The 27,520-nt window shown below is 36.3% G+C and overlaps 1 protein-coding gene and 1 long non-coding RNA gene across 3 annotated transcripts; one reads left to right on the top strand and one right to left on the bottom strand.

The window, feature by feature from the left end:
* The first annotated feature begins 9,202 nt into the window (after positions 1–9,202).
* LOC111603531 lies at positions 9,203–10,230 on the top strand. Its single transcript, XM_023321164.2, has 2 exons — positions 9,203–9,805; positions 9,864–10,230. The coding sequence occupies exons 1-2, from the start codon at positions 9,302–9,304 to the stop codon at positions 10,116–10,118; spliced, it is 759 nt and encodes a 252-aa protein (XP_023176932.2). The 5' UTR covers positions 9,203–9,301; the 3' UTR covers positions 10,119–10,230.
* A 1,684-nt stretch (positions 10,231–11,914) lies between these two features.
* LOC111603538 lies at positions 11,915–13,387 on the bottom strand. 2 transcript variants are annotated; one of them, XR_003944174.1, is made up of 3 exons: positions 13,155–13,387; positions 12,941–13,104; positions 11,915–12,262 (listed from the first exon to the last, which is right to left on the bottom strand). It is a non-coding gene; the product is annotated as an uncharacterized LOC111603538 (long non-coding RNA). The 2 variants fall into 2 exon arrangements; XR_002751693.2 differs by having other exon boundaries at positions 12,941–13,069; positions 13,155–13,378.
* Positions 13,388–27,520: the final 14,133 nt, after the last annotated feature.

Below are 27,520 nucleotides of genomic sequence, written 5' to 3' on the forward strand. Positions count from 1 at the left end.
TGTTTATATGTATAATTAGTATTTAATTGTTTAATTGTTAAAAACATATAATTGTTAGTGTTTAAGTTAGTTTTACTTGTTATTAATAAACACTAAATGTTATTATAATAATGAAGTTAGTAATAATGTTCATGAGCCATTATGATCATTATGACGTCATTTATGTACATAATTATTACTGGTAATAATCATTAACGATAATGATCATTAACGCTGATGCTAATTAAGATTCAAATACTCACCTTGTTCTCTTTAAAAATGCTAATGACTAAGCTTACTATTATATATATTTACTAAACTAAATAATCTTTAAGAGAATTTTATTTTATTTAGCTCCTCTGATATAGTTAAATTATTTGTAAAGTGTTTGTCATGGGCAAGGAATCTCTACTCTTAATTTTCATTTTTATAACATATTTTTGCACATAATATTAAATATTTATAAAAACGAATACATGTACATATATTTATATTTAAAAACATGTATAGAGAGTGTATTGTATATACATTTATTTAATATACTAAGTAACCATAAGAATAACACTGACAAATGTTTGCTAAATATTCTATGTATTATAAAATGAATGTTGTCTTATATATATTTTATTTTTTCGCTGTATATTTTTTTTGTATTTTTTTTTTCACAGCAGAATCTATATTAATAAGAAAAACTCACCTGAGCACTGGTGCTCCATGGCAATATAGTTACATAAAAGGCATGAATATTTGTAAGAGGAGTATTAAAAGAGTATTAAATAAAATGCATCGCTTTTCGGAAGGATTATCAATTCAGCATAGATCGCTTCAGCTCGAAAAATAGCTCTAAATACGTTTTATATGCTAAAACTTTAAATCTTTTCTCTTTTGAATTACATAAATATGGAATGTGAAAAAAAATAATATAAGTTAAGTTACAGCATTTTGCCGTTTAACAAAATATTTTCACAGCTTAAACTGCGCTTTTATAATCTTGTTATCGTGTTATGATTGCTCAACAGATTAAGCACCCATATTTCGTTAAACAATATTATATGTATAACAAAATGCACTTGAGCCAGCAATATTTGCTCATATTTACCTTGAACGATATTATTCAAAAAAATTAAAAACCATTCAAGCATCATTTTAGGGGCAAATTTAAAATTCTAATAAGCTCAAAATATTTATCTTTTTTTTTTGCGAAATTTCAAATTCAAATTATCCTGCTAAGACGCTGCCATAAGCTGTGCCATTTTTTCATCAACGGCCGGGCGCTTTAAACAAAATATAAAAAGAAGAAAATCAATTCACCCACCAATTGTCAATTTCAGCCAGCCAAAGAGGACGAGAGAAGAGGGAAACGTAGGTATAGATATAGCTATATAATATATATTCAAATGTTATGCAGAGCCTAAGCTGATTTTCCAGCACTGGGCTCATTATCCCTTTTGACATCTGCGCAGAATTCGACGAAAAATTGTATTCTATACAGGTATTTGGTTACATTGAGAAAATGCGCTCAGCTGTAGCTGTGTGAGTGTGCGTGTGTGCGCCGGCATGAAATTTAATTTGTGGCCTGCCATTAAACGATGTCGGCTTAGCCTGGCTTCGCTACCATCAGCCCCAACCAGGCAGTCCGCTCTTTGTTCTTGCCTTTGACTTAGCAGCAAAATCATTTGCAAACAATTAATTCAGCTGCTCTACAACGAAATGCACTTGCGCGCCCCAGTTGAGTTGTGAGCAGGAGTGTCTGTCTGTCTGCGGGTGTGCCTCCTGTCTGACTGTGTGTGTGTGTGTGTGCGTCACATAAAAGATGCCATTCAAAAAACGACACATGTTGTTGCCATGGCTCCAGCATGTCAGCTCTATTAAATGTACTAATGACTGACAGACAGCCAAAGCCGAGCTGGGAGCCATGAAACGAGCAGCTCGACATTTAACAGGCAAACTAGGTAGAGCTGCGCTGGATTTTAGACACTGGCTTCAACAAATGGCACACAAAACTCTTCTCACAGCAATTTCCAAATTGAAATGGCACCAGGGTTGCTTGCCGTACGTGACTAGCAGATATCCTGTAATTTAAAAAAAAAAAGTTTACGAATAAATGTTAATTACTTTACTTGGTAGGCAGCAGCTGAGAGTCTTTGCTTTAGAATGCGTTGGTGTTTGTTCATTTTGTTTGATACTCTTCGCATTTACTGAGCATGCAAAACAGCATTTATATGTTTGATTATACCAATTAAAATTTGGCCTTGACTTTGCTGCTTTGCTCTGCTTGGGCGCATTGAAGAAACTAAGAAACATCTGCTTAAGTTCTGTGGGCTCTGTAAGTTCTGCTTCTGTAAGTTAAGGTCTCTACACTTGACCACACCAGAACTGAGTAGCAAACTAACTCGGTTAAAACCTTCAACTCTGACAAAGCTTTCAGCCTTACATCAGCACTACTGCAACAGCAATCAGGAATTGGGTAACAGATTCTGTTTTTAATCTTACCATCGCGATACGTCTACTATTTTTATGAACAACTACATTTAGTTAATTTTTCTTTCTCAAGCCTGCACACGTTCCTAAGTTCATAAAAAATCATCTAAATTTATAAAAACTATTTTAGCCTTAATATTCATTGCAAATCGTTTTAAAAATAGTGTGTAAGTCGCACTACTATTTTTATGAACACTGCTGTAAATTACAATAAATATATATGTAAATAAATATAAATATATATATGTAACTGAGCTTTCACTTCAAGAAGTGCCTCGAAGCCTTGCTCATCTGTCACGCTCATCATTATACCCGTCAACCATTTTCACTAGGTCAACAGGGTATTTAGAAATAACATTTGTCTTGTGGTTGCCAAAGATCAAATACAAATACACTCCATATAATACGTAGTAATTTGGTAAGCTGATTTAAAGCAAGTTCGTTACAGTTGAGTTGGCTCAAGATTTATGTAACTAAACATAGTTTTCTTAAGTAATAGCAACGACGCAATGACCAATCAACCAGCTAGCTGATTTTCTGATAAGAAAATTAATTTAATTATATATTAAGCAAATAAGGGGCTTATCAAATATGTTAATGTCGAAGCGTCATACTTCGCCTAGTTAAAGTGAAAAGTTCAGTGCCAGGCTATATATGCATGGGCATTATCATACGCACGGCAGAGTCTATATGTACGAGCTGTTTTCGCAGTTGTTACGTATACGCAGCGTATAAATAAATCATTTTGTATGCCTTTATCCTGTCGCTTCTTCTCTGCGGCAAAAGACGCGGCAAGGCCAGCTGCAGTTCTTGCGCTATAATTAAAAGTGATTCGTTTATATCGTTGTGGATTTTAAAATTTCTCGTTTTTTGCTTTATTTTTGGTAATTATTTTTATTACTTTGCCTGTTTGTCTGTTGGCATATGTGGGGTATACGCAATATTAAGTACACACAGTGTTGGCTCTCGCTGTGTCGCCTCATTTGTCAATTGTGCGTATGCGTAATAACGTAATGTGTTTTTAAAGTTGGCTCGATGGCTTTAAAAGTGACTTAGCTACGGCTCATGCCGGCGTATGCGCCATTTTCGTTAGGCTAGGCTTAGGGCTTTAGGCCCGATAAGCCGTTTAGCCAGCTAATTGATTTGTTTGCCTGCCACTCGTTAAATCTAACTGTAGCTCGGTTGCTACAGTTGCTGCTGTTTCTAACGGCTGCTGTTGCTACTGCTGCTGGCGGCTGACTGATTACATGGCTGCTGACACATTGGGGTCTCCCGGAAACTGGAACGGCTTCACTTACACACACACACACACACACAATGCAAATCGTATGGCAGACGACAGGCTGACAGTCGCATAACTTTTGAATGCTGAATGCATTTCAAATGCCAGCGATCCAGCGAGCCACCGAGCCGTGTGCACAGTGTGTACAATAAGTAAACGTCCTGTCAAAATATTCACGCCCAGCCCCAACTAAGCAAATGACTGTCCATTGTCTGTTACTCTGGCAGGCCTTCTTAAATATGCATGAATACGAGCACGAATACTTTCCTAAGTATGACAAATCTCTTGTATTCTTCTCGTTTTATATATAATATGCCGCCTACGTTCTTTTTTGTCTTCACTTGCATTGTGTTTGGCTTGGACGGGCCCTGAGGACTTTAAGATAACAAAAATGTCTTTGGCTGCCGGAGCACAAAAGCCGAACAGTGTCTAAGCCAAGCCAACATGTGAGGAAATGTTGCCCAGCAGGCAAAGCTGGCATATTTACTATGGCCAGCCTCTTAGTGTTTGTCAATAAACTAAAAGCTATAATCCATATACCCTATGATCTTGCGAAATATGATGGATGTGAAGAAGTGTGTATAAGCTGCAATAATCCATAGTACTAAGTGCCTAGATTGTGTGTTATCCCCTGGAAAATTTCTGTATCTAGAGTCTTAAATATTCAGATTCAAATCATTTTCTTTTAGTCTATTTCTTCTTTAGGAATAAGAAGTATAGAAAACAATCAGGAGAGGCTCCTCAGTTTGCACCTTCAGCTGTTTAGGCTAATTCAACTGCAGCTTATATCTTTAAAAAATATTCAAATAATTGCAAGGTATTTCTTAGCTCAAGTCTTAGTTTGAGCCGTTCTTATCTTTTATTTCTTTGCCATAAAAATAAATTTAATATGCGCAGTTTGTTCCACAAATAGTTCACTGCCTGCAAAACAGCTGTTGTATTCACAGTTTAAATATAAATATATATATATATATATAGATAAATTTATAAATTTATAAAAAAAATCCCTGTTGGTCTTGTGGACAATCAATGTCCGGCAATCTCATAAGTGTCTACATTAATTTAATTCATAATAAGCAATAACAGTAACAATGCTGATAATGTCAGTTGTTCGACATTTGTCAGCGTTAAAAATAGCGCCAACGCAAAAAAATTAAGACTGCTCTAGGTGGCAGTACACGACTAGTAGATATCCTGCAGAAATGTATTCCTATGTCTATAAAGGCGGGTAGACGTCACAATAAGTCATTCGAAATGTGAAAATGAGTTTGAAAATTCCATAGTTTGTCATCTGACTATAGTTTACGACAAACTATATATTTTACTCATATATATTTTTGCTTGACAAATTAAATTTGAAATAAATTTTAATCAGTTTTATAAAAATAAAAAAAATGTTCGTGTTTTAGTTCTATATATTTTGTAGTGCTGATTCGACATCTTTATTGATGTTGATAAAGAATATATATATAAATTATGCACTCAGACACGCCTACTATTTATATTTTAACAAAAACATTATACCCTGTTTTGGCTTGTTGCCATGTATAAAATATGCAAATGCATGAAAATAAATATATATATATATATATATATATTCAATAAAAAGCGAGAGCTACCGACACGGAAATGTAAAAAGCATAATAATAAAAAACTAATAAAATTAATGAGATTAAATCGCTTTATAAATGTACAAAACTGAACGCCCCGTCGCGCGGTTGCACACAATTATAACAAATATAAGCAATTTATATAAAATGCGATATAAAATCCCAAATGAAATTACATTTAGACCCCTTTGATACTCTTGCAACGGGGTATTACTAGTTCGCGAAATGAATGGTTATTAGTAGGCTTGAAGTAGATTTTGAATTTCTATTAAGTTTTATTAAATTCCATATAAATGGTTATGGTAAGAAAACAGGCTTAAAAAGTGTTAAATAGTGTTTAGCCCTTAGAGTTAGATTATTTGACAGCAATTTAAATTTATTTTGTAACATAAATTATTATTAATTTATTATTATTAATATTTATTCATTCATGCATAAGTTGCAGCTTTCGTCTGTTTGCATCAAATAAACACCGAGCTTCAAGAATGATAGAAAATTAAAGTATTGACAGCAGTTTAAACTGATTGTTCAGTATACCAAACTCAGCATTAAAGTGAGTCAAATAAGTTAGACACCAGCCTAAACTGACTCATGAATATGTGAATAATACTCAGTGGATAGCGCATTATAAATTCGTCTAGATTACTTGTAAATGCTGCGCCTATAGCTGAGCATGGAATGAAATGTGACCCGAATCAAATGCAAAATTCATTTGCTATTTACAGTTTGAAGCCCAGCCGGAAATCAGGCAGGCATGACGCCATCTTTCAAAATGGCTGCTCGTGCCGATTTTTTTTTTTTTTTTGCTCGCTGTAGTCGGCCTCGGTCTTGGGCCATTTTGTGTGTCTGCGTCTGTGTCTGCGCCTCTGGTGATTAGCTGTCACGAATTGTGGCGAAAAACAAAAATGAATTATTACCGCGCTGCGTACAAAATGTTGACATAGATTCAAATTATTTGTAACAAAATCAACGAACTGTAGCAACGCCAGCTCCCCTGCTCTTGCCCTCAGCCACCATCGCTTCTTCTGCTTATTAGATTAGCTTGAAGTGGGTGGGCGAGCATGCAAAAGAGTTTCGTCTTAAATTGCCCATCCGAGTTGCTCAGCACGTCTTTACTATTTATTACAGCCACAGCAACATTCAACAACAACAACTGTGCAAATAATTTGTGCAATTAATAAAGTTTTGTGTAGAGCAACTATTGCTTGTAGCTCATTTACTCTGAGGGCCATGTCCAAATACTGTTGGCCCATAATTTATAAAGAGAAGCTGGCCTAGGCCAATGTTATTGTCATCAATACGACTCGGCTTTGGCCTTAGTCACCATAATTATTAGAGCCCGTATCGAGCAATTGGTTTTCTATTTTTAGGATACCCTCAGCACAAGGGCAATTGAATGGGGTATACTGTTTCAGTGAATAAGCCTGTTGAAGGCGTTACGTGTAAAGGAACTGCAACTGAGTCTATCTACCCCTGCCTCTAAGTTTTAAGATCTAAGCTTATTCTAATTAAGTTTGCATCAAATTATTGATAACTTCTGGAATTAATATAAAGGCAGGATATATTAGAGTCGAGCACTGCCCACGATGGTTGTACTGCTTGCTTTTCTTTGATTATATTATGAACAATAGGGGCAACAGTACTGCTCTTGCTTTGGCTTGTTTACTTTTTGGTTCGATTGTTGTTTGGTCCTTGACTTCTGGCTGCTGGTTGCTGCCATTGTGCGCCATTGACTCATAATCGAGAATTGCTTCCTGCAGGTTGGGAATTCGTTTCCATGCCATTGCTCGAGCACTCGGTTTTGCCTTTGTTCATGACGGCGTATCGACTTTAATTCGGTTAATTTTTGCTAATTTTTTTTGTTATTTTTCCCACAACTTTGCTCGTTAAACAAAAGCCGGCCACAAAAACCAAGCGGCTTAAATGACACAACTTTTCAATTTTTTTTTTGTTTTGCTTTTTCACAACTAAGAGCAAAAAAGGTAATGTCAACTAAACCCCCATCTGCTTGTGCTGCGTCTATATCGTTTTCAACCTTCGCTCACTTGTGGCATTAATTTCTGCTGTGTAAGCAGATAAATTGCAAAACGCTTACCGGAAGCCAAGAGTCATCGGCATTAAAATGGATACCACGCAACGTTTGCACAAGCCAACATTACAGTCAACACCGGAGGTGTCTATTACAGCAAATTTAAACAGTTCATAAATTGAAAAGCCCACGCTCATCCAGCTTCCGTACATGTTTCATGAATTAATATTTAACAAACTTGAATTAAGTTAATTTATGCTTCAATCAAATCACATTTGATTGCCAAATTAGTTAATGACAAAGCTCTAGACTCTTAGGTGTGTTGAGATTTTCGATGCTATTACTACTTAGCTGATACTTGATATTATATAAAACGATTTATAGCCTTGAACAACTAAATAGTCGCATCTGCCTAGTTGCATAAGCTGGATTATCGCACGAGCTAAAATCCATTCACCCCATAGCATAGTCAAAATGCCATTTAATATTTATAATTGAGGCTTGCAGCATTTTGGTTGGGCAGCGGTGCGTATTAGTAATATTAAGTGCAGTGACAAAGAGCAGAGAGAGAGAGCAGTGAAGGGCAACTGCCGACTGTCAGCTGTCGTCTAATTACGTCTAATTGCAGCGAAACGCCGCAGGCATCCACACACATTAGCTAATATGTGCTATGTGTTGCCTCGATAAGCACGCTTAGAGTTTGAGCTGCTAATGTGCTGGAATATGGCTAAATGAAAGCCTTATAAGGTATTTAAAATACAAGTGAATTAGTCTCTATGTGTGTATGTTAAGTGTGAAAGTCAATGCGAGTCAATTATGCATTGTGTTGCCATTGTTTGTGCTGCTTCGCCAAACTGATTTTGCTAGCAGGTTTGCCTCATCGACTAGGAACCCTTTTCGAGCTACTGTCATCTGTCATCAAGCGAATATGAAGCTGTTTATAATGTTGCAGACGTATCATATTGTAACCGTGTGGCCCCCATTTCCAACTGTCATACAATATGAGATTAAGTCGGCGCCACAGCCAATCACTTGGCAGATGGTGGCCAATTTACTTGCTGCGTTGGCTGTTGTGCATGTTTCCTCCATAAATTTGCATACGGCACAAATACAGCTTGCTTTGAAGTACCATGTGACAATTTGCAGGCACAGGTTGCAATTTGTTGCATGCCTTTGAATGCAATGTAATTGTAATGCAATCGTGATTCAGGCAACCAATAGTGAAGTCATTATGTTGGTCATCTCGCTGGGCAAGGCTCTTGCCAGGAGTTGCGTTATGGTTGTTAACTTGTTCTGGTCATCTTTGATATTGTTGGTAGGTAACCAACTGGAGCAGGCAGGCTGCCAAGATCTCTGCATGGCATTCACGAACTCTGTCCAAAATATTTTACTATTGCCATTCCAGATGCTTATACAGAAGCTATTCAAATTCCACAAAAAGTTTATGATATACGCTAATAACTTAGCTTACTCTGACTTTAAATGGAAACAAAATCAGATAGAAAGATCGTTCGAGTAATATGTCTAAGGAATGCTCTTATAGAGTAAAGGGTTTCAGTGTTGAAAAGCGCTTAATAGAATCGTTGAAGCACTGCTGCCAACACAGTTAAGTAAACAAAATGGCATAATTAATATCCAAGTTCCTTTCCAATTTTATATTAATTTTTACAGTGTTGCAAAGTGCTTAACAAAAATTGTTAAAACAGTGTTGCGAGTGCCATTTAATGGACTCCAATATATATTTGAGTCTAATGCATAAGGCAGGTGAAATTGAGTTGACTGAGGCCAGCAAACTGAAACAACTTAGCACTGCTCTAATTATCAGTGTTGTAAAGCGAAAAATTATGTTAAGCTCAGATTTTAGTTAGCTTCTTGATTTAAATAACAGTTCTTTTAGCTTACAGCAAGAGTTGAGCTTGGATGGCATGCAAAATATGTGCGCTAGCGGGGGGCATAGGGAAACGAGTCCAGGGGAAAGTAAGATCATGGATTCTGCAACTGTCGGCGTTACTAATCTTAATGAACTATGTGCAACTGGCGATCCAGTCGTCGTTGCATCTGCGCTTGGAGGCTGAGCAGATGGCCATATTCTTTGGCTGCCCTGCTCTAATAGGTGTACTGTACGTGGTGTTAGATACTTGCGCCACTTTAGCTGGCACTGGACTGATCATGTGGCACAGAAAGGAGGCAACTGGCTTCTCATTGCTGATACTGCACCACACGCTCCACTGCATGTTCTTCACCAATTCGATTATCCAACAAGCACTCAATGAATTTGTGGATGTGGGCTCGTTGCTATTGCTTGTGGCCTTGGGGCAGGCTAAAGAAAATAAGTTGAACAAGCACAAGTTGGAGTTGCTGCTGCTGCTTTCACGCATCTGCATGAGCTGCATTTATTTCTTGTGGCTCCGTGAAGAGAACAATGTAGTCTACATGAACTGTTCGATAATTGTTAAATATTTCTATAATTCTTTGATTATAGGTCATCAATGATTGGTTCGCTCTGAGTTGCTGCATTCTTGTGCTGATTGGCTTCAAGTGTCGTTTTGTGGCCTGCTTGACTGCTTTGACTGTGATGTGGCATGCCTGCTGCTCGCCCAACTGGACCTTCATAATCGGCTGGAATGATCTGACCATTAGTGTGTCCTTAATATGTTCGCTGCTCGGCAAAGTGGCTGGCTTTCTGTTAATGGCACGGCTTGGTGCTGGGAAGTGGTCCCTGGATGCCCGAACTTAGCTGCCAGTTCATCACTGCAACAGCAACAACAACTTTCAACACGTGCTACTGAAGTTGGATTAAGATATAAAAGTCATTAAGCATTACGAGCCAAATGATTTTTTTTTTCGTTTTTGCCTTTTCGCCAAACGATGCTTTGCTCGCAGATTTACATGCAAACATATAGAGTCCGTCCATTGACGCCTTGAATGTGACTATCCGAATACTTGAACTGACTGTTATACCCTATAGTCATTAAAATGTTGAAAACGGGTATGATAGGCACAGCTTTTACGTGCTCCAAAGACAAATGCATCTCTGCGACTATTGCTTAGGATGCAGTTTAGTTTATGCGTATCGATAATTATCGATTTTTAGCTAGCAGTTTTTAGTGTTTTTTTGATTTGTCTAGTTAACAGGGCATTGCTTTAGCTGGTCGCACGTAATCAGAAAAGTGCTGTCCTGTTTTTATCTGCCTCTATCTGCAGCCATTCGGTTTTTATGCCAAGCACCTGGCTCATGATGAGCACTTGAACGGCCTTTGATTCGCTGTCTGTTTTCTTCATTTTGTTTTCATTTCGTCTTTTGCTTCGCTTTCTTTTGCGTAAATTATTGAAAAGTCTCGAGCTACAGCACTCCGGGTGCTTAAGCGGATTTACCATACACTTCCCCATTGCCCGCTCAGTATTTTTTCTGTTTCTTGTTATTTCACGGGCTTAAGTAGGAAATGGCACAGGAAGGAGGAACAGGACAATGGCGACGCTGCAATGTGGCGTGTTAAACGCAACAGCATGAGGCACAAGTCAGCGGCGCCAGTGGGCGTGGCTTAAAAGGACCCGCACGGACCGTTAATGAGTTTTTGGCACAGCGCTTGCATTTAACAGCTGCAGCGCACGGCGCATAAAGCCAACGCTGACCTTCGCTCTTGACTTAAAACCCATTTGCATAAGCGTTGCCGCCGCTGCCACTGCCGCCGCTGCCGCCACCGCCACCACCACCGTCGACACCGTCTTCACATGAGCACCCAGCCGCCAAAAAGGATGTGCCCGTGCAGCAGCAGGAAATTGCTGGCCACTGCCTGTTGCCTTGGCTGGCCCATGTATAACTGCTTTTTTTGTTTATCCAACTGACGTGGCTTGTAAGCCTGTCTGGATGGCGTTGCCTTAATTAAAAATCGCCAGCAATTTATTGACCAAACGTAAATGCAATTGACAGCGTGATAACCAAATAAACATTTAAAACAAGCCCCACAGCATATGGATAACAGCTTTAACTGGAGTCAAATATAATAAGAAATTTCCACTGCCAGTGTTGGAAAATTATAACGAAATTTTATTGGAAGTCAGCGGTTAAGCAGCGCAGACTTAAAGATTTTCATTTTGCATTCACTGATAGGGTATATGAGTTTGAGCCAGTGTTGGAAAACGGTATAAAATTGTATTTCAAGTCAGTTTAAGCAGCGCAAATTGAATGATTTTTTGCTACCAGTCAGTAATAAACCATATCAGTTTCAAGTTATGTCAAATAGAGATTTGTGACAGTGTTGGAAAGCTCTACAAACTTATGTTTGAAAAACATAGTCTGTAAGTCTCTTAGCTAACAGTCAATGCTAAAACTTAGAAGTTTGATTGGAATTCAAATTCGAAAACGAATATTTTGTAATAGTGTTGGAAAATCATTCAAAATAATTAATTTATAGCAATTATAAAAACAAAAATTGCCATAAATCGATGATAAAGTTGCAGTTGCAATATAATTAAAATATGATATGACAGTGTTGGAAAATTCCAAAGTGTTCGTAATATTATTAAGGGCAGTTTTGAAAATTTATTCAGAGGTTTGTTCACAATAAAGGTCAGTATCGTAGTTAAGTACAACAAAAAAATTATACATACATATAAATAATAAATACTATACAAGTATTGTACAACACTTATACTGTGTTACTTTGTAACTTTAAATTTTAGACAGCGCTATCCACTTAGATTAATCGAGAGCTTAAGTGCCATGGCAAGGCAGCCGGTGTCATTGTGGCTTGGTTAATATTTTGGGCAAATGCTATGCTTATTCCTGCGGCCACAGCAGTGCTCGAAGAAGTGCGCCCTTTTGCGCAGCAACGGATGCACAAAAAAGGACTTGTCATAAAAGTGCAGCCATGTAATTTTCTAAATGAAAGCGGAAAACAGAGAAGGAAAAAAGGAAAAAAATAGGAAAATAAGAAAAGAAAACGAAGAAAATGTATTAAAATGCAGGCCACCGCAAAACAAACAACAGCCATAACAAAACAACAAAATTTCTAAACAGAACGCAATTTTCGCAAGTTGTATTAAAAATTCGTAAAGGGGCGAAACAGCAACAAAAAAAAAAGAAGAAAACGAAATGGATATGGGGAACGGCAACAAAAAAATATAAATAAAATAGAATGACAAACGGTTTGCTCAACAAGAAATATGCAAATGCAAAAGTGCGATGACGCCAGCGCAGGCGGATTAGAAGGAGCGAGGTGTGCGGGCTTGACACGTGGCGTATGAGCAACAACATTGCTTATACGTATGCAAATGTGTTTAATTAAAATGGTGCAACGCGCCAGCGCCTTTATGCCTGTGTGTGTGTCCGTGTGCGTGTGCGTGTGCGTGTGCGTGTGCTTGCGTATGTTTAACGGTTAATGCACATAGCAACATTTCACATTTGCATAAGTAAAGCAAACTAAATACTCGCTGAGACAATGCAAAGCGCTCGGCAGCTCTGCAAAGCCGACCCCGCACAATAAAATTATTTGCCTCCCTCGCGCTGCCACGCCATGCCGCCATGGACTTCCCAGCTGAGCATTTAAATCTATTTACCTGCGTCGTAGGCAGCACACCGGCTGCAGTTCCAGCTGCTGCTGCTACTGCTGCTGCGGCTGCTAGTGCAGATAAGAGTAATCAAATAGTCGTAAAGTTCGAGTGTGTGTATAATTAATTTGGCAACGCCTGCAAAAACAAACCACAAGAATTGAAATTGAGAGCTGACAAAAGTTTTCAACAAACATTAAGTTTCCAAACTATAAGTACTCACTCTCCCACTCCCTCACTGTTAGCTCATGTTCCCAAAAGGATTTTCTTTGCGAAAAGCTTCAGACACGTGAGAGCATCCAATTAAAGAAAAAGGTATTCAACTCAAGAAAGTAAATACATATGGCATGCATGTATATTTTATCGTTCGTATCTTATTGCCTTTTCAACAGCTTGAAGTTAAACTGTTATACACATAAAACACGTCGAATACATCTTCTCCAAAAGCTGCCGGCAGAAATGTGAGATATGAAAATGAAACGAATGCGATTTAAGTTATTAATTTGTTCACAATATTTGTTTTATATAAGTTGTTATACATATGACAGAAGTCACTTAGATTAAGTGTTTTGTTAGATAATAATAGGATAGCTTGATAGAAAGTCCTCTTTCAATAAGTTAAACTAATATTGAAAAAAGTTATTCTCACATTGAAGCTGTTATACACATAATATATACATGCATTCATATTCATTTTTCATAAGCTATTATACTGTATAACAAAACTTTTACAAGCTGTTGAATTTTACCACACAAGTTTTAAAATATAACACAAGCTATACAAACAGTTATATTAAGTTATATTAAGATATATTATACCTACTGTTATATAATATAAAACAAGTTATACAAGCTGTTATATTGTATATTAAAAATTTTTCCAGCTGTTATATTGCATAAAACGAGCTATAAAAGCTGTTATACTGCATAATACAAATTATACATGCTACTATATGGTATAACACACTTTATACAAACTGTTATATTGTATAACACCTGTTATACCAACTGTTATACTGTACAACATTAACTATACAAACTGTTATACTGCATAACACAAGTTATACAAACTGTTATACACTACACTGTAGTCCAGCTTGTTTTAAGCCACAGCATCGACTAGCTCGTAAGCTTGCGCTGCGCATATACCCGAATCTGTGTGTTTTCATTTTAAGGAACACGACAGTTCGTGTGTTTTTGTCTAATCCATGCGGCTCGGTTTGCTTGTATGTAGCTTTGGCTTTAACAAGTTCTGACTTGGGCATTTAAATTCAACTTCAAGGCTAAGAGACACACGTACGAAACGAAATGAAATGAAATGAAATTCATTTGGGAGCCGCCGCAGCGACAGCGTCGCATTACGTAAAAGCGCTTTTACGGCTACATTTGCAGCACTCACACACACACACTCAAACAGAGACTTGCACAAGCCCAGGCAAATACACTCACGTAGTGGCCGTATGATGCCTTTCATTGCGGCACTTGGGCAACAAAATCTAGACTCTCTACACTCTCGATTCAGCAAACAGGTTAAACAGCCAACCGGCAAATGGCGCAGACAATAAAGCTTAGCCAGAAGCCTGTGCAGCTTCAACAGATCTTTTGCTCCATATTTACTCGTATATTCGATTTTTTTTTCGCCAATAAATTCAAATGGCAGCTTACATTTGAGACTTGACAGTAAATGGCTTTTCCTTGCAGAATAACTTGAATATCTGAAATTTTCTCGTGTTGAAATGCGTGGCAAAATCATTTAAAACGTTCAGTAATAATGCCAGTTTGTTGGGTTATTAAAATGTCATATAAACGTTTGCGCTGACGGATTTTTTCTTGCTTGTTGGACACTAGATACGCATATGCTAAATATATATTTATATATATATATATATATATATATATATATATATATATATATATATATATATATATATATATATATATATATATATATGTATATATATATAAATATAAATATTTTCCATTCCATATATTTTTTTTCAAGCCGAGGTTTTTCACGCGTTTGGAATTCGTTTTTGCAGGCGCCAAAATGTCAGCGACACGTATTCTAACAGCGGCAATTTATCATAAATATGCGCACACACATATGTATTTGCATATGCATGTGTGTGAGACACATACACTCAAACATGTGCGGCATATAAATCCGGCGCTTGTTTCGCGGCTGCCCCAGCGGTCGGTCTTTTGTTTATTTCGCTGTCAGCGTTCGTTTAATTCAACATTAGCGCCTAGCAGGCAGGTCCGAGTTGCCCCTAGGTAGTGTATTTGTTGTGCGAGTGTATGTATGTGCGCGTGTCTGTGTGTTGCGACTGTTGCCTTTCATCGCTGTTGTGTGTACGTCCTTTTGTATGTTCCATGGTCGTTTCATTTTCACACGCTTTTCTTGCTCGCATTTTTTCTCTTTTTCAAATTGTCAAAATGTCAAATAAATTACAAGAAAAAAAGCATTTACAAAAGATCTGTGCCAATATATTTATATATGTATAAATAAATACATATATCCATATGCTTATATGCATCTATAGAATACATATTTTATTTTAATATGCCTATTCTCTTGTGGCCTGTTTTGATTGTTGTGGCATATAAATAGAGATTTGGTGTTGAAAGCTGTCAGACACATGTCTGTCTCGCTCTCATTGTTTGTCAGACTGTTATCAAAACTGTTATATTTGTATAAATACACGACTAACAAGCAATTGTTAAAGTATTTGCTATTGTTATTAAAGCCTCATATTTATGCTGTTATTAATGCGTCTGCTATAAACTTACAAACTGTTATAATCTGTGCGCTATAAGAAGTAAATATCATGAAATGTAGTCAATTTCCCAACTGTTATATGTAAACTGTTATACTGTATATTAACTGTTATAATTAAAGTAGGTAATCACAAATACAATGTAATAGAAAACTTATAAAAAGTGTTATACATCAGTTAACTAAGTGTTATACTTAGCTTAAACTCTTGTACTGACATGCAAAGCAAGTCTTAAACAGCACGAGCACAAAACTGTGTACTACAAAGTGTCATACAAAGTGTTATACTACCTTTGCATGACTGTAAAACGCTTTATGATTTGTCTTACAGTTCACACAAGCCACCAATTTATGCATTATGTATTGCTCAAGTATGGACAGCCAGTGCCACTGACTCGCGTCAGTCAGCTCGTCCCATTTTGATGCACATTTCAGGTTTATATATCAGATATTCAACAAAGTATTTAAGTCCTTTGCATAGTTGGCATAGTAACTGACACAAATTACTATTTATATATAGTGTTATATGAACTGTTATACTGACCGTAATCTCATCTTACTTAAATTTGATGGCCAACAAAGCGCTTTCGACTGCCACATAAAACTTCTATTATCGAGACAAATTGCATAACTTGCGTTTTTAACTTGAACGCTTTACCAGGAAAATATATATATATATATATATATGTATGTGCAGCTAGTGCTTTATTTTATGCGTGGCTAAAATGGAAACAAACAGACACCCGCACACGTACACACACATACACACTCACACATATACACATATAGTAAGAGGTGCGCAGGCACGCATACAAAAGCGTAGCAATAAAGACTTGGCCAAAAAGTCAAGCGGATTTTGGGCTGGCAAAGTTTGTCTATGGCAAAAAGCCGCTTAGCCTAGTTAAATAAAAGTACAACAAGAGCTCAAACAAATATATATATATGTTATATATTTCCATAAATATATATATATATATATATATATATATATATATATATATATATATATATATAGAAGTCCGCATTTAGTCTATATGCTTGGTCTTAGTTGTGAAGTGCTGCAAGTGCTGCAGCTAAGGTGATTTGCGATTAGTAAATGATTCCACTACAATTTAAGACCCTATCTCATACACACCCGCAGACACACACGCACGCACACAGCGGCCTACACACCCACCCACACACTCACTTATTTTACAGTTTTTAAGCGTATCCCACAAGGTATGCCATTGGCGGCTGTTGTTTATTTATGGCAGCTGCGTCTTGCCACATTTTGTTGACTCGTGTTTCATGTTTTTTTTTTGTTGTGTTGTTGTTTTAACAAGGCATTTAAATATTTAAAAAGGCCTCAAAACCTATGCGGCACCCAGCCATAAATATGCAATGAGCCTTTTTTTTTGAGTTTTGAGTTGGTTTTTTTTGTATATGGGCAGAACACGGGTAGCAGCCTCCCTGGCCCCATAGAGCTGCTCTTACCTGGTGCCGTTTGGCGCTTGGCAACATTTTTCAATCAGTGAATTTTGATGACTTTTTAACTAATGCCCAAAAGCCCAGACGCCATGTCGAGGCTAAGTGTGCAGGTTAATTAGCAACAGCTGTCTTTTTTTAGTCCCTAAACTGGGCATTTCATTAGACGTCGATTAAATTTTGAAAATTTCGACTGGACACGCTCATAACACTCAAATATATATAGGTATTTATGTGGCCGTTAGCTCAAACTCTAATCTAGGAAAGTCGTAAAAAGTTTAACGTGTTCTTAAAGCATCGAGCCACAAACCAAAGTTTGACTCCAACTGCGACAGCTACATAAAAATGAAATGAAGAAAAAAACTTTCAAATTGTTACACGGCGAATGACACGCGCTGTCAGTTGTATATACCCTTAAAGAGAAGGTATTACCAAAATGTCATGAACTGAGTTAGACATGAAAAGGAAGGTCTTCAAATTTATGCATATTTAATTATTTTTATTGTACAATACTATTGTATAGCAACAAGTGAAGCTGAGAACGGAATTTACTTTGTAAGATATATGGAAACTTGGTGTCTATGGGCTTTCAATATAAAATTTTCAATATAATTTATAGTTTTAATTGTTAGAAATAAAAAAATGTTTTCGAGCTCAATATAACGCTTCGATATATTATGTTATATAGATCGAAACCTCTCCATAATTTGGTTTTCAGTTTTTTCAGCTCATCAAAAAATCTGTAGGTGCGAGGATGACAACTTCTGCCAATCCTCCTAACATGATTTAAAATACAAACTCTAAAACTCATAAAATATCTGGAGATTCAGTAAGTTAAAATAAAAGTAATGACAAAAGAAAAAAAATTGTATTTTTCTAATTTTAAATGTATTTAAATTTTTTTGTATTCTTTTTTTATTTTCACATAAAAATTCTTTTACGTCTCTGAGGGCATGTTAAGTTCGGTTTGTCGCTGTTAGCTTATCTTGTTGCCTTGTCTTGTTTTTCTTGCTCTTGTTTGGCCTTTAACCTATATATATATATATAAATATATATATATGCATATATATATATATATGCATATATATATATATATATGCATATACACCCATCCCTGTTGCGCCTCGTGTTAATCTGTTGAAATTTGCGTTTTAATAGAAATGTGTCTGAGTGCGTCTGTTCCTGTGTGTGTGTGTGTGTGTGTGTGTGTGTTTGGGGCAATGCTTATTTGTGATATTTTTGGGACAACTTTTGTCGGAGGGCTGTTGCGCGTGGCTGTATAAAAATGCTTATTGCTTTTAAGTACGTGATTTTGCTTTTGGAGTTTTATGCGCGTTAGTCTCTCCCTCTCTTTGCGCGTGTGTGCGTGTGTGTTTGACAAATGCATTAAACATATTGGTTTTCTACCATTGACAAAGCATATGGACATAAACGTGCACATAATTTAATTAATATAATGGACACAAAAATTGCCTTAAGGGCAACTACTTACAAATAAGCCCCAACATTGGGGACGCAATGAAAATATTATCTTTTATGACAGCCGACTGTGATAATAACTATTGTACTTGGCTCTAAACTGAAATTGAATGAAAATCTTGAAACTGTTTGTTATGCAAGCAGACGATGTATTCAAATTTTGTATATAATTTTATGGAATAAATAATTCATTTGCTTTACTAACTGTTATACCAGCCTTTATATAACTTGAAACACATTGGAAATGGCATATTTACAGAAATGGTTTAAACAAACATATGATGAATTAGAAAAGAATTTGTCTGTCATGCCATCTGTTATACAAACTGTTATACTATTTATAACAGTTTGTATAACATTTACGAGTAAAAGCACAAAGCTCAAAGTATTTGTTGCATAATTAAATATACATACAATCTGTTATACAAACTGTTATACTATTTATAACAGTTTATATAACATATATAAATATAAGCAGACAGATCAAAGTATTTGGTGCATAATTAAATATTCATACTGTTATACATGCATCCGAGCCAACCCATAAGACAGAAAATTCTTCATTCAGAAAATTAGCTAAACAATTTGCCATTCATTAGACTTTATGGTTACTATATTAATAGCAATAGTGATATACAATTTGTTACACGTGTCGCACTGTTTACTGTTTGTTTTAATTACTATTTATCACTAGACAGACAGCTTAAAGCTTGAGTTACATAATGAAGAATCAAAACTGTTATACAAGTTTGTATACATGCAAGACTGCAAATATTGTCTCACTCCCTCCCCCTCTGTCGAGCACTATTTGTTGCTTTTTTTGCTATTCATTAGATTTGATAAATGCTGCATAGCTTCATTTCCTTGAGCTAAATGCAAATATGTACTAAAGAAAAATCTATTTGCCCATTTGACTAGTCAGTTAGTGAAAAGCCAAAAGATACACATGAAGGAAAACAAACTGGCAGGTAGCCCCCAAACAACATTTTCATTTCGATTCCGTTGCATGCTTTTTATTGTGACGAAATTGAGCGCAACAACAGCAGTAGTAGCAGCAGCAGCAGCAGCAGCAGCAGCAGCTGGCAAATGAACACGGCTGACGACAACTGAAGCAGGAAGTGGAAGAGGTTGAGGAGGTCACAAAAAAAATGGGGAATAAGATAGAAATTTGCATTCAGTCAGGTCTAATGGACAAATAAGCTGAAGGAATCATTCAATTGTGAAAATGGAAATTTCAGATTTGTGATAAATACCCGAACAAAGAGCCACAAACAACCAGAAGAGGAAAAAATTTATGTAGATATGAGAAGAGGAATAACGAGCTGTGGCAACTGCATATTCAATTTATTGGCTTTATAAGCATGAATACCCATATTTATACAAATTTGTGCTCAATGTCGTTGTTGTCGTTTCGTCAGGTTAGGCAGCAACAGATAGAGCTATCCCACAGCCATATTAAAAAAAATATAGATATATATAAATATATAAAAGGGGGCATCTAACAGTAGCCGAGCGAACGCTTTAAATTTCATTTGCTGATAATGTGGCTCCACTCAAAATTCATTTTACAACTTTGTTACAAACTTTTGGCAACTGTTACAACTTTACATACACACACACTTTGCACACGCCCACAGAGGCAGAGAGAGGGCAAACATTTGGTTGACAAATATTGAAGCATACCTTATGGCTGACAGAAGATGTCAAGCGGCAAAGCTGATTTGCAGCACTCGTATCTGCCTACTGGAGTAGCATCACAGCAGAGGCTTTGCCCATAAAAAAAAAAATGGAATATATATAAATATATATGTGTGTTTGTGTCTGTGTGCGTGTAGGCACACACAAATATGCAGGCGCATGTCCTGGCACATACATAACTCATCATCAAGCGCAATTTGTGTTTAACAATCGTTGGTAATCTTTATTGGATGTCGAGCTCCATCTCGCTTCGTGCAGCTTGTGTGCACCTAAGACATCCTTAGCATACGCTCTCGAAAGTTATCTACGTCAAGTGTCAGGACAAAGGACATACAATACTGACACACACACACACACACACATAGACACATAGATTCACATAGGATGAGATACTCGCTTGTGACATATGCAAAGCCAGCACTTGTCTTCGTCTGCTTGTTCTTCTTCTTTTTCTACTTCTTCTTGCTGCTGTGGCGACTCGTTCAAGATTTTTTAGTGACAACGAAAGTGTAATTGAGTGCCACACAACAGACAATTCGAATACTTGCCACACACACACACGCACACACACCCGCACAACAAAAACAATTCACAAAGGAAACAAGTAAGCATCTGGCAATGGGTTGCATTGGCGGCGTAATGCTCGCTCGCAAGTGAACATGTGTTTTACCTTGAAGAGAAGTATCCAAAAGTGTCAAAGAGACAGTTATAACCAGTCTATATATGTAAATATTCAATATTCAGATCAGATTATTAGTTCAACTCTTTATGCATAGCTTATACAAACCAATATGCTCTCTTCAGCCTTTTGAGCGCGCATAAAAATTGTTGCAGCAAATTGCCATGCCGCTTGTCCATTGCTGTGGCTGTGCCTGCCGTCTGCCTTCCGTTCCATTCCGTTTCGTTTCATGCCATTCCATTTCATGCCATTATGAGTTGTTCTATTTGATTTTTCATTTCCGCTCGCACTCCGCTGCCATTGCAGCAGCTGCCTGAAGGGCAGGCGAAGGGGGCGGTAGGAAACATGTGCATTGTGTTGGATTTGTAGCCTTTAGGCTGTAGGACGATGAAGGAGCAGAAGGACTCTGCCATATAGTTGGACAGGTTGCACATGACAAGCGCAAAAGTTTTCAAGTGCTGCAACTGCAGAGAGGAAGGGCGGCTCGGCTGGCGTGGCTGTTGGGCAGGCGGGTAATCGAGCACGACAGCATTTGCCATTAAGTTGAGTTAAAGCTCTTGAGTGTGACGCCTCGTTGTTGTTATTGTGCTTGTTGCTGGTAACTGTTTCTTCCCATTTTTTTCGGGGCAAGCCGGTTTTAATTAAAATGCCTCGCATACTTTAAGGCGCGCGGCTCTGTGCCTCTCATGCAGCAGCAGCAGCAGCCGCCTGTGCAGGGCAATCGACCTCAAAGCAGTCGAGGCACGAGGCATAAAACAACTTTATATATTGATTAACGGTTTGTATAACAGTATAACAATGCGGCAGAGGCAGCAATAAAAAGTTTCAACAATTCAGCTAAAAGTCGTTCAACATGTGTGTGCAACGATAACAAAGATGACTTGAAACTTGGCAGGCTAAAGAAAAAAAGAAACTTTTTTATTATAAATTCATAATTAATTTATGGCAAACGAGCTGCTTTAAGCCATATTGATGGTTCGATTAGCGAATCGATTGTTGGGCATTATAGTTCTTAAAGTAACAATTAAAATTAGTTATTGATAATCTGTCATCAATTTCAAAGGCGCTTGCTGGAGAAGGAGTTGAAGAACAATTTCATTTTATCTACTTCTTCATTTGCTTATGCATTTGCTGAACAAATTTAACATATGTATATATATACATACATGTATTTATATATATATTTATATATGTCTGTCACTTTTCAACGTATTTATTCAAAAATAAAAAAAAGGCAGCTGTCCTTGGCATGCTCGAACCCGATGCCAATCAATTGTAAATATATATAATGCCGAAGCGTAGCGCTTAATGTTGACAGCTTAATTAGCACGCACCAAAGCATACAAATATCGGCTTACAATACATACACACTCACACACGTTGATGTGTATGTCCACACTAATTGATTTCTGGCATTTGCGGCCTCACACATATTCGTTCAACGCATATTTTAACTGCGCCATGTTTTGGCTTTGATTTGCATGGCAAATGTAATGAACTGACCCCCAAAAACTGACAAATTTGATGCGGCGTTATTAATTTATATCACATGAGGAAGGCCAGCGGAGATTGGGATGGTCGCGTGTCCTAATGCCCTGCGAGCGGAGCAGCTTAAACAATTTGAGGTCAGCCTGTGGCATAATATCAGCGCTAATTCAAATGCATTTATTGCAAACTGTACGAATTTTCAGGTTCAGCCAACCACAGCAACAGCTGCAACACTATTAAATATATATTAAAAAGCATGCTTGACTTGCTAATACCCTTCAAATGTAATTGGTTGTGTAGAAGGGAAGAATGTGACACCTGGTGTGGCATCATTTGGGATGGGATGTGATGAAAATTTTATTTTTTATGGCACTTTTTTATGATTGTTTTATGAATACCCTGTAAATGAAATATGTGTAGTTTGATAAATAAGAAGACATTCTTCTTTTATAAGAAACAATTTTCTTTATTTATGGAATTTTCCTAGGTGATCGACTAGCAAATCCCCTATAAGCAAAATATATGTTATATTATGAGCATATTATTTTATAAAATTTTTACTTATATGTAAATATAAATCTATTTATTATTTAAACGAATTTTTGAATTATTAAAACCGAATTATATTTATATTTTATATTTTAAAATTTTTGTATTTTTATATTTTTAAATTTTTATATTTTTATATTTTCGTATTTTATATTTTCATATATTTATATTTTTATATCTTTGTATTTTCTAATTTTTATATTTTTAACTCGAGCTTAAATAGTTGAGGCAATGAAATTTCAGGCAATCTCCAATTTTTTTAATGAGACATAAAAAGCAATATATTCTATATATCTATAGGCTATATATAGAAACGCTGTTTAATATATATCATAAACATCATAAGTTAAGTTGAGGCTGCTGAATCTACCTCCATCTGTTACAAAAATTAGTCCAATGGCATCATACTCCACTTTTCTATTTGCTATGCTTAGAGGGTATTAAAAAAATATAGTTAAAAGCAAACGACAACAATAACTTAGTTTAGCTAAAAGCTTGTGCAAACGTTAATTGAGTTTACTATGCGGATGCTGGGTGCTGGATGCTGGACGCTGGATACTAGATGATAGTTGCGCTTTGGCTGGGCTTAAATTGATGGGCATGAAGCGTTGCACATGTAGGGCGTGCACTTGGTAAACTTTGATGGTCGAAAAATGCAAAACTGCTGACGAACTTGTCACGCGCAATCAGCGTGCGCGGTAAGTGTTCCAACCACGCCCACCCACCAAATCGCCCAGCCGTCCATGAATTATGGAACATTCTGTTTTCAGTTTGCCTAGTACAACTAGGCATACTTCAAGCTCTGTTCTACTTGTCATGCCTAATGAAATTCTCCTATTACGGTTTAGTAGATTATCTGACAGTTGTCAAAGGCTCAGCTGACCCTTCTCACCCCCTCTCTGCCGCACTCGCACTGTCTGTCTCTGTCTCTCTGACTGTCAACTGAATTTTTAATTAAACTTCAATGGCAAAAGCCATCCAATAATGAGGCATCAATGCAAACGCATAAAGCTTAAATAAAGCAGAAATTAGTGGAGGGCTCGACAGAGTTACAAACATTCAAGGTTATTAATCAGCTTTACTTGGCTTGTGAAATTGGTTTTGTTGCTTGTGAACACATACCTCAATCAAAATATAATTAAATACAAATAACAGCAAGAGTGAACTTTTAATTAACATTTAATTGTGTTAATCAAATACACTCATTTAACCGCAAAATGTCAGCAATTGGAATTTTGCTTGGTGTTCGTTCGTTCTCCTTCTAAAAATTCAAATTAATTATTCGCATTGTTTTTGCACTCAATTTATAATAAAAGCCACCAAATGTTCGAGCCTTTTAATTGATTTTAAAAACCGAATATATTAAATCAACATGTCCTTGATATACAACAGATATGTACATATATATCCAACTAGGATCGCAGCAGTTGTACACTTTTTACTTTCTATCTGCGGGCCTTCAATTACTGCGAACAACTATGTGGCAAAACGCTAGCAATAAGACAAAAAAGTTGAAACTTGTAAATTGAAAGATACCCTGTATACTCAAAGAGCTAATAATTTAATTTTTTGTATATAAAAAAAATGAAATGGACTGATTTTGATTTTCATCAAAATAAAATGAGAAAAAGAACAGATTTATGACTTTGAAAATGAAAACAATTTATCAGCTTTATTATAAATAAATAATTATAAATTAATTAATGAACTGAAGTAATTTACTTTTTAAATGATATTCAAAAATATTCTTCAAAAAATTTTAGATGCTGAACTAAACTCGGAAAGATTTTACAGAAAAAATATTGTATTACTTGAAAATCGACAATATGGATCACATATCCAGTGTGAATCAATAAAAACAATATATATATATATATAATATATATAGTCAACATCAGATATTTTATACTTATGCCAGCATTTTTTTAAATTTTTCGAAACACTTAAAAAAATTATTTCGTGTGAGCTTTCTCAGCTTTTTCTTCGATACCGTCTTTAGTTTCCCAAGTTTCGTTCTTTCCTGAACCTCTGCAGTTATTCGTCAACTAGAAAATCTCTTAAGCTAAAAGGTCTATTAGTCATTAGTCTTCTTTTTGGCCAGGTGCTTTACAAAAATCAAAGCTGAGCCAAAGCACATGCAAACAAAACAGCTGTCAACAATTTACTAAACCTTTTGTAGCACTGCCGCAATTGCAGGGTATACTTATACTAAATATGCCGGCGCTGGCAACGTGGAATAAAACCATTTTGTAACCAATGCAAAAATATCAAATACTCGTATTTGCAGGCTCAACTTTCGATATTTCTTTTTGTGTTCTTTGATTTTGTGAATCGCACTGATGAGGGTCGTGCTGCGTGCGCGTGTGTGTTAAATTCCGCACGACCCGAATATTTGTCAAACAAATTGGTTGGGCATTATTGAACATAGTTTATGCACATATGTATATATAAACGCATGCCACGAGCCTGTAAATTGAATTTGTTTTTCTTTTGAAATTTTTGCTAATTTTTACTTTTTTTCTATTTTTTGTTTTTGCCACATGCAACATGTGTGTTTGCTCTTTGAGTTCGAATTACTGCGTTTATAGTTTGTAATGGGCTTTGAATTGAATTTGCATATGTGAAGCAAATATGCAGGTAAAACGACGATAAAATGGAATTTAAACAGTCGAAATTCTCGCATATGTGCATATACTTTTCAATATCACTGTTTTTATTGGCATTGGCTAAATGCTCTCTTTAACGAGGTCCAAATTAAGTTTGAATATTTCACTGACTAAACGCATTCAATTCGAATCTAACTAATTTCGGTCGAATGTTTGTTTAGCATGCCAAATATTGAGAGATTTTTGGTGGAAAATAATTTTATTGTGTTAAAATGATTTATATTGGGCAATTATAATTAAATGACATGTTTAATAAATATTTATGGTAGGATTTAGGTGCTTAGTTTTCTCATTCTTTCCGATTCTTAAATATTTATTTATAATTTCAATTTTTCAATATTTTCCCATTTCTAAATTTAATTTTAATTTATTATTTGTTTGCTATAGATTATTTTAATTGAGTTCATTTCCATTAAGTGCTGCTCGAGTAAATCACTTGAATCTTTGACCTAAATCAAAAACATAAATAGATTGGCTTAGACATTGCGCGGCAACGCAATTTTTAATTAATTGAAATTTAAATTTAGCTCAAACAATTAAATGGCATTGAAGTAAAGAATCAAGCTAAAGAATGTATTTAACTGACAGTCACGGCAACATTTCGCTTTCACTCTCCACTTTCCACTCTGCACTATCTTTGTTTAAGAAGTGCAATTAAAATGACTTTCCTTGCGACCCGACGACTTTATTATCCAAACTAACGGGGCCATTCGCGGCAAGTAAATACAGAGAGCAGGGTAATCTTGTTACGCTATTATATAGCCTCGTTTGGCCATAATGATGATGTGCAGTTCTGCTACGGTTTTTACTTTCATGAGCTAGCGCAAATACGCAATATAAAGGCAGCACTCATACGCCTCGTGGCACGACATAAACTACCAGTGTTAGGGTAGCACGTGTGTGCATATTTTTAATTATGCGGGCACACAGTGAAAACTAGCCGTGAACAAAGTTATTAAAAACAACTCGACTGCAGTGTAAATATTTGGTGAACAAAGCGAGATCTGTAGCAACAACAATGGCTTTGCATCTAATCTCTGGCTGACCATCTTTTGATGGTCGAGTTGCTCAGGCAAATTGCCAGGCGATTTGCATGGCGATAGGCAGGATTCAAGGGCTCAACGACTAGTATTGTATTAAAAAAAAATACAACAAAAAACGCACAGCAAAACGAGAAGAAGCAAAAAATGATAGCAAGGAATACGAGTTGTAATGCCTTGTAAAGAGTCCGCAAATCCTTTATGTAATCCGGCTTTGTGCCTGGCCCGTTGATAACCTAAAAGTGTGCAAAGCCGAAGAAATGTTAGCGAACTACGTCAACTATATACACGAAATTAAGGTCGCGGCGCATCATCGGAAGTTAGAAAATTGCTTAATTTTCGCAGCAGGACAAACAAAACACACACACACACAAACAAAAACACACACTGAAATGAAATAAACCTGAATATAAATCGTTCGAGCACAGTCAGAACCCAGAGAAAATCATTATATGGCTCATTTGTTTGCGCCTCTTCAAGAGCTGCTTATTATATTCTGATTATTTTTGGCACGCGTGTTGCCCTAAACAATGAACAAGTCAGACAGACTGTGACTCACAGATACCCTGTAATCAGAAAGAATATAAGCTCTAGGACTTATTAGTTTTGTGATTAAACAGCTGTCACTCAAGAGTTTAATAAGATGCTTAATATTATATATTTTAATCAAGCAATCATATATCATTTATATGTCATTTATTTGTCGGCTAATAATACATAATATATATATATATATATTTCACTCAT

Source organism: Drosophila hydei, unplaced genomic scaffold (genome assembly GCF_003285905.1).
Source record: "Drosophila hydei strain 15085-1641.00,03,60 unplaced genomic scaffold, DhydRS2 tig00000172-arrow-pilon, whole genome shotgun sequence".
Taxonomy (NCBI): Eukaryota; Metazoa; Arthropoda; class Insecta; order Diptera; family Drosophilidae; genus Drosophila; species Drosophila hydei.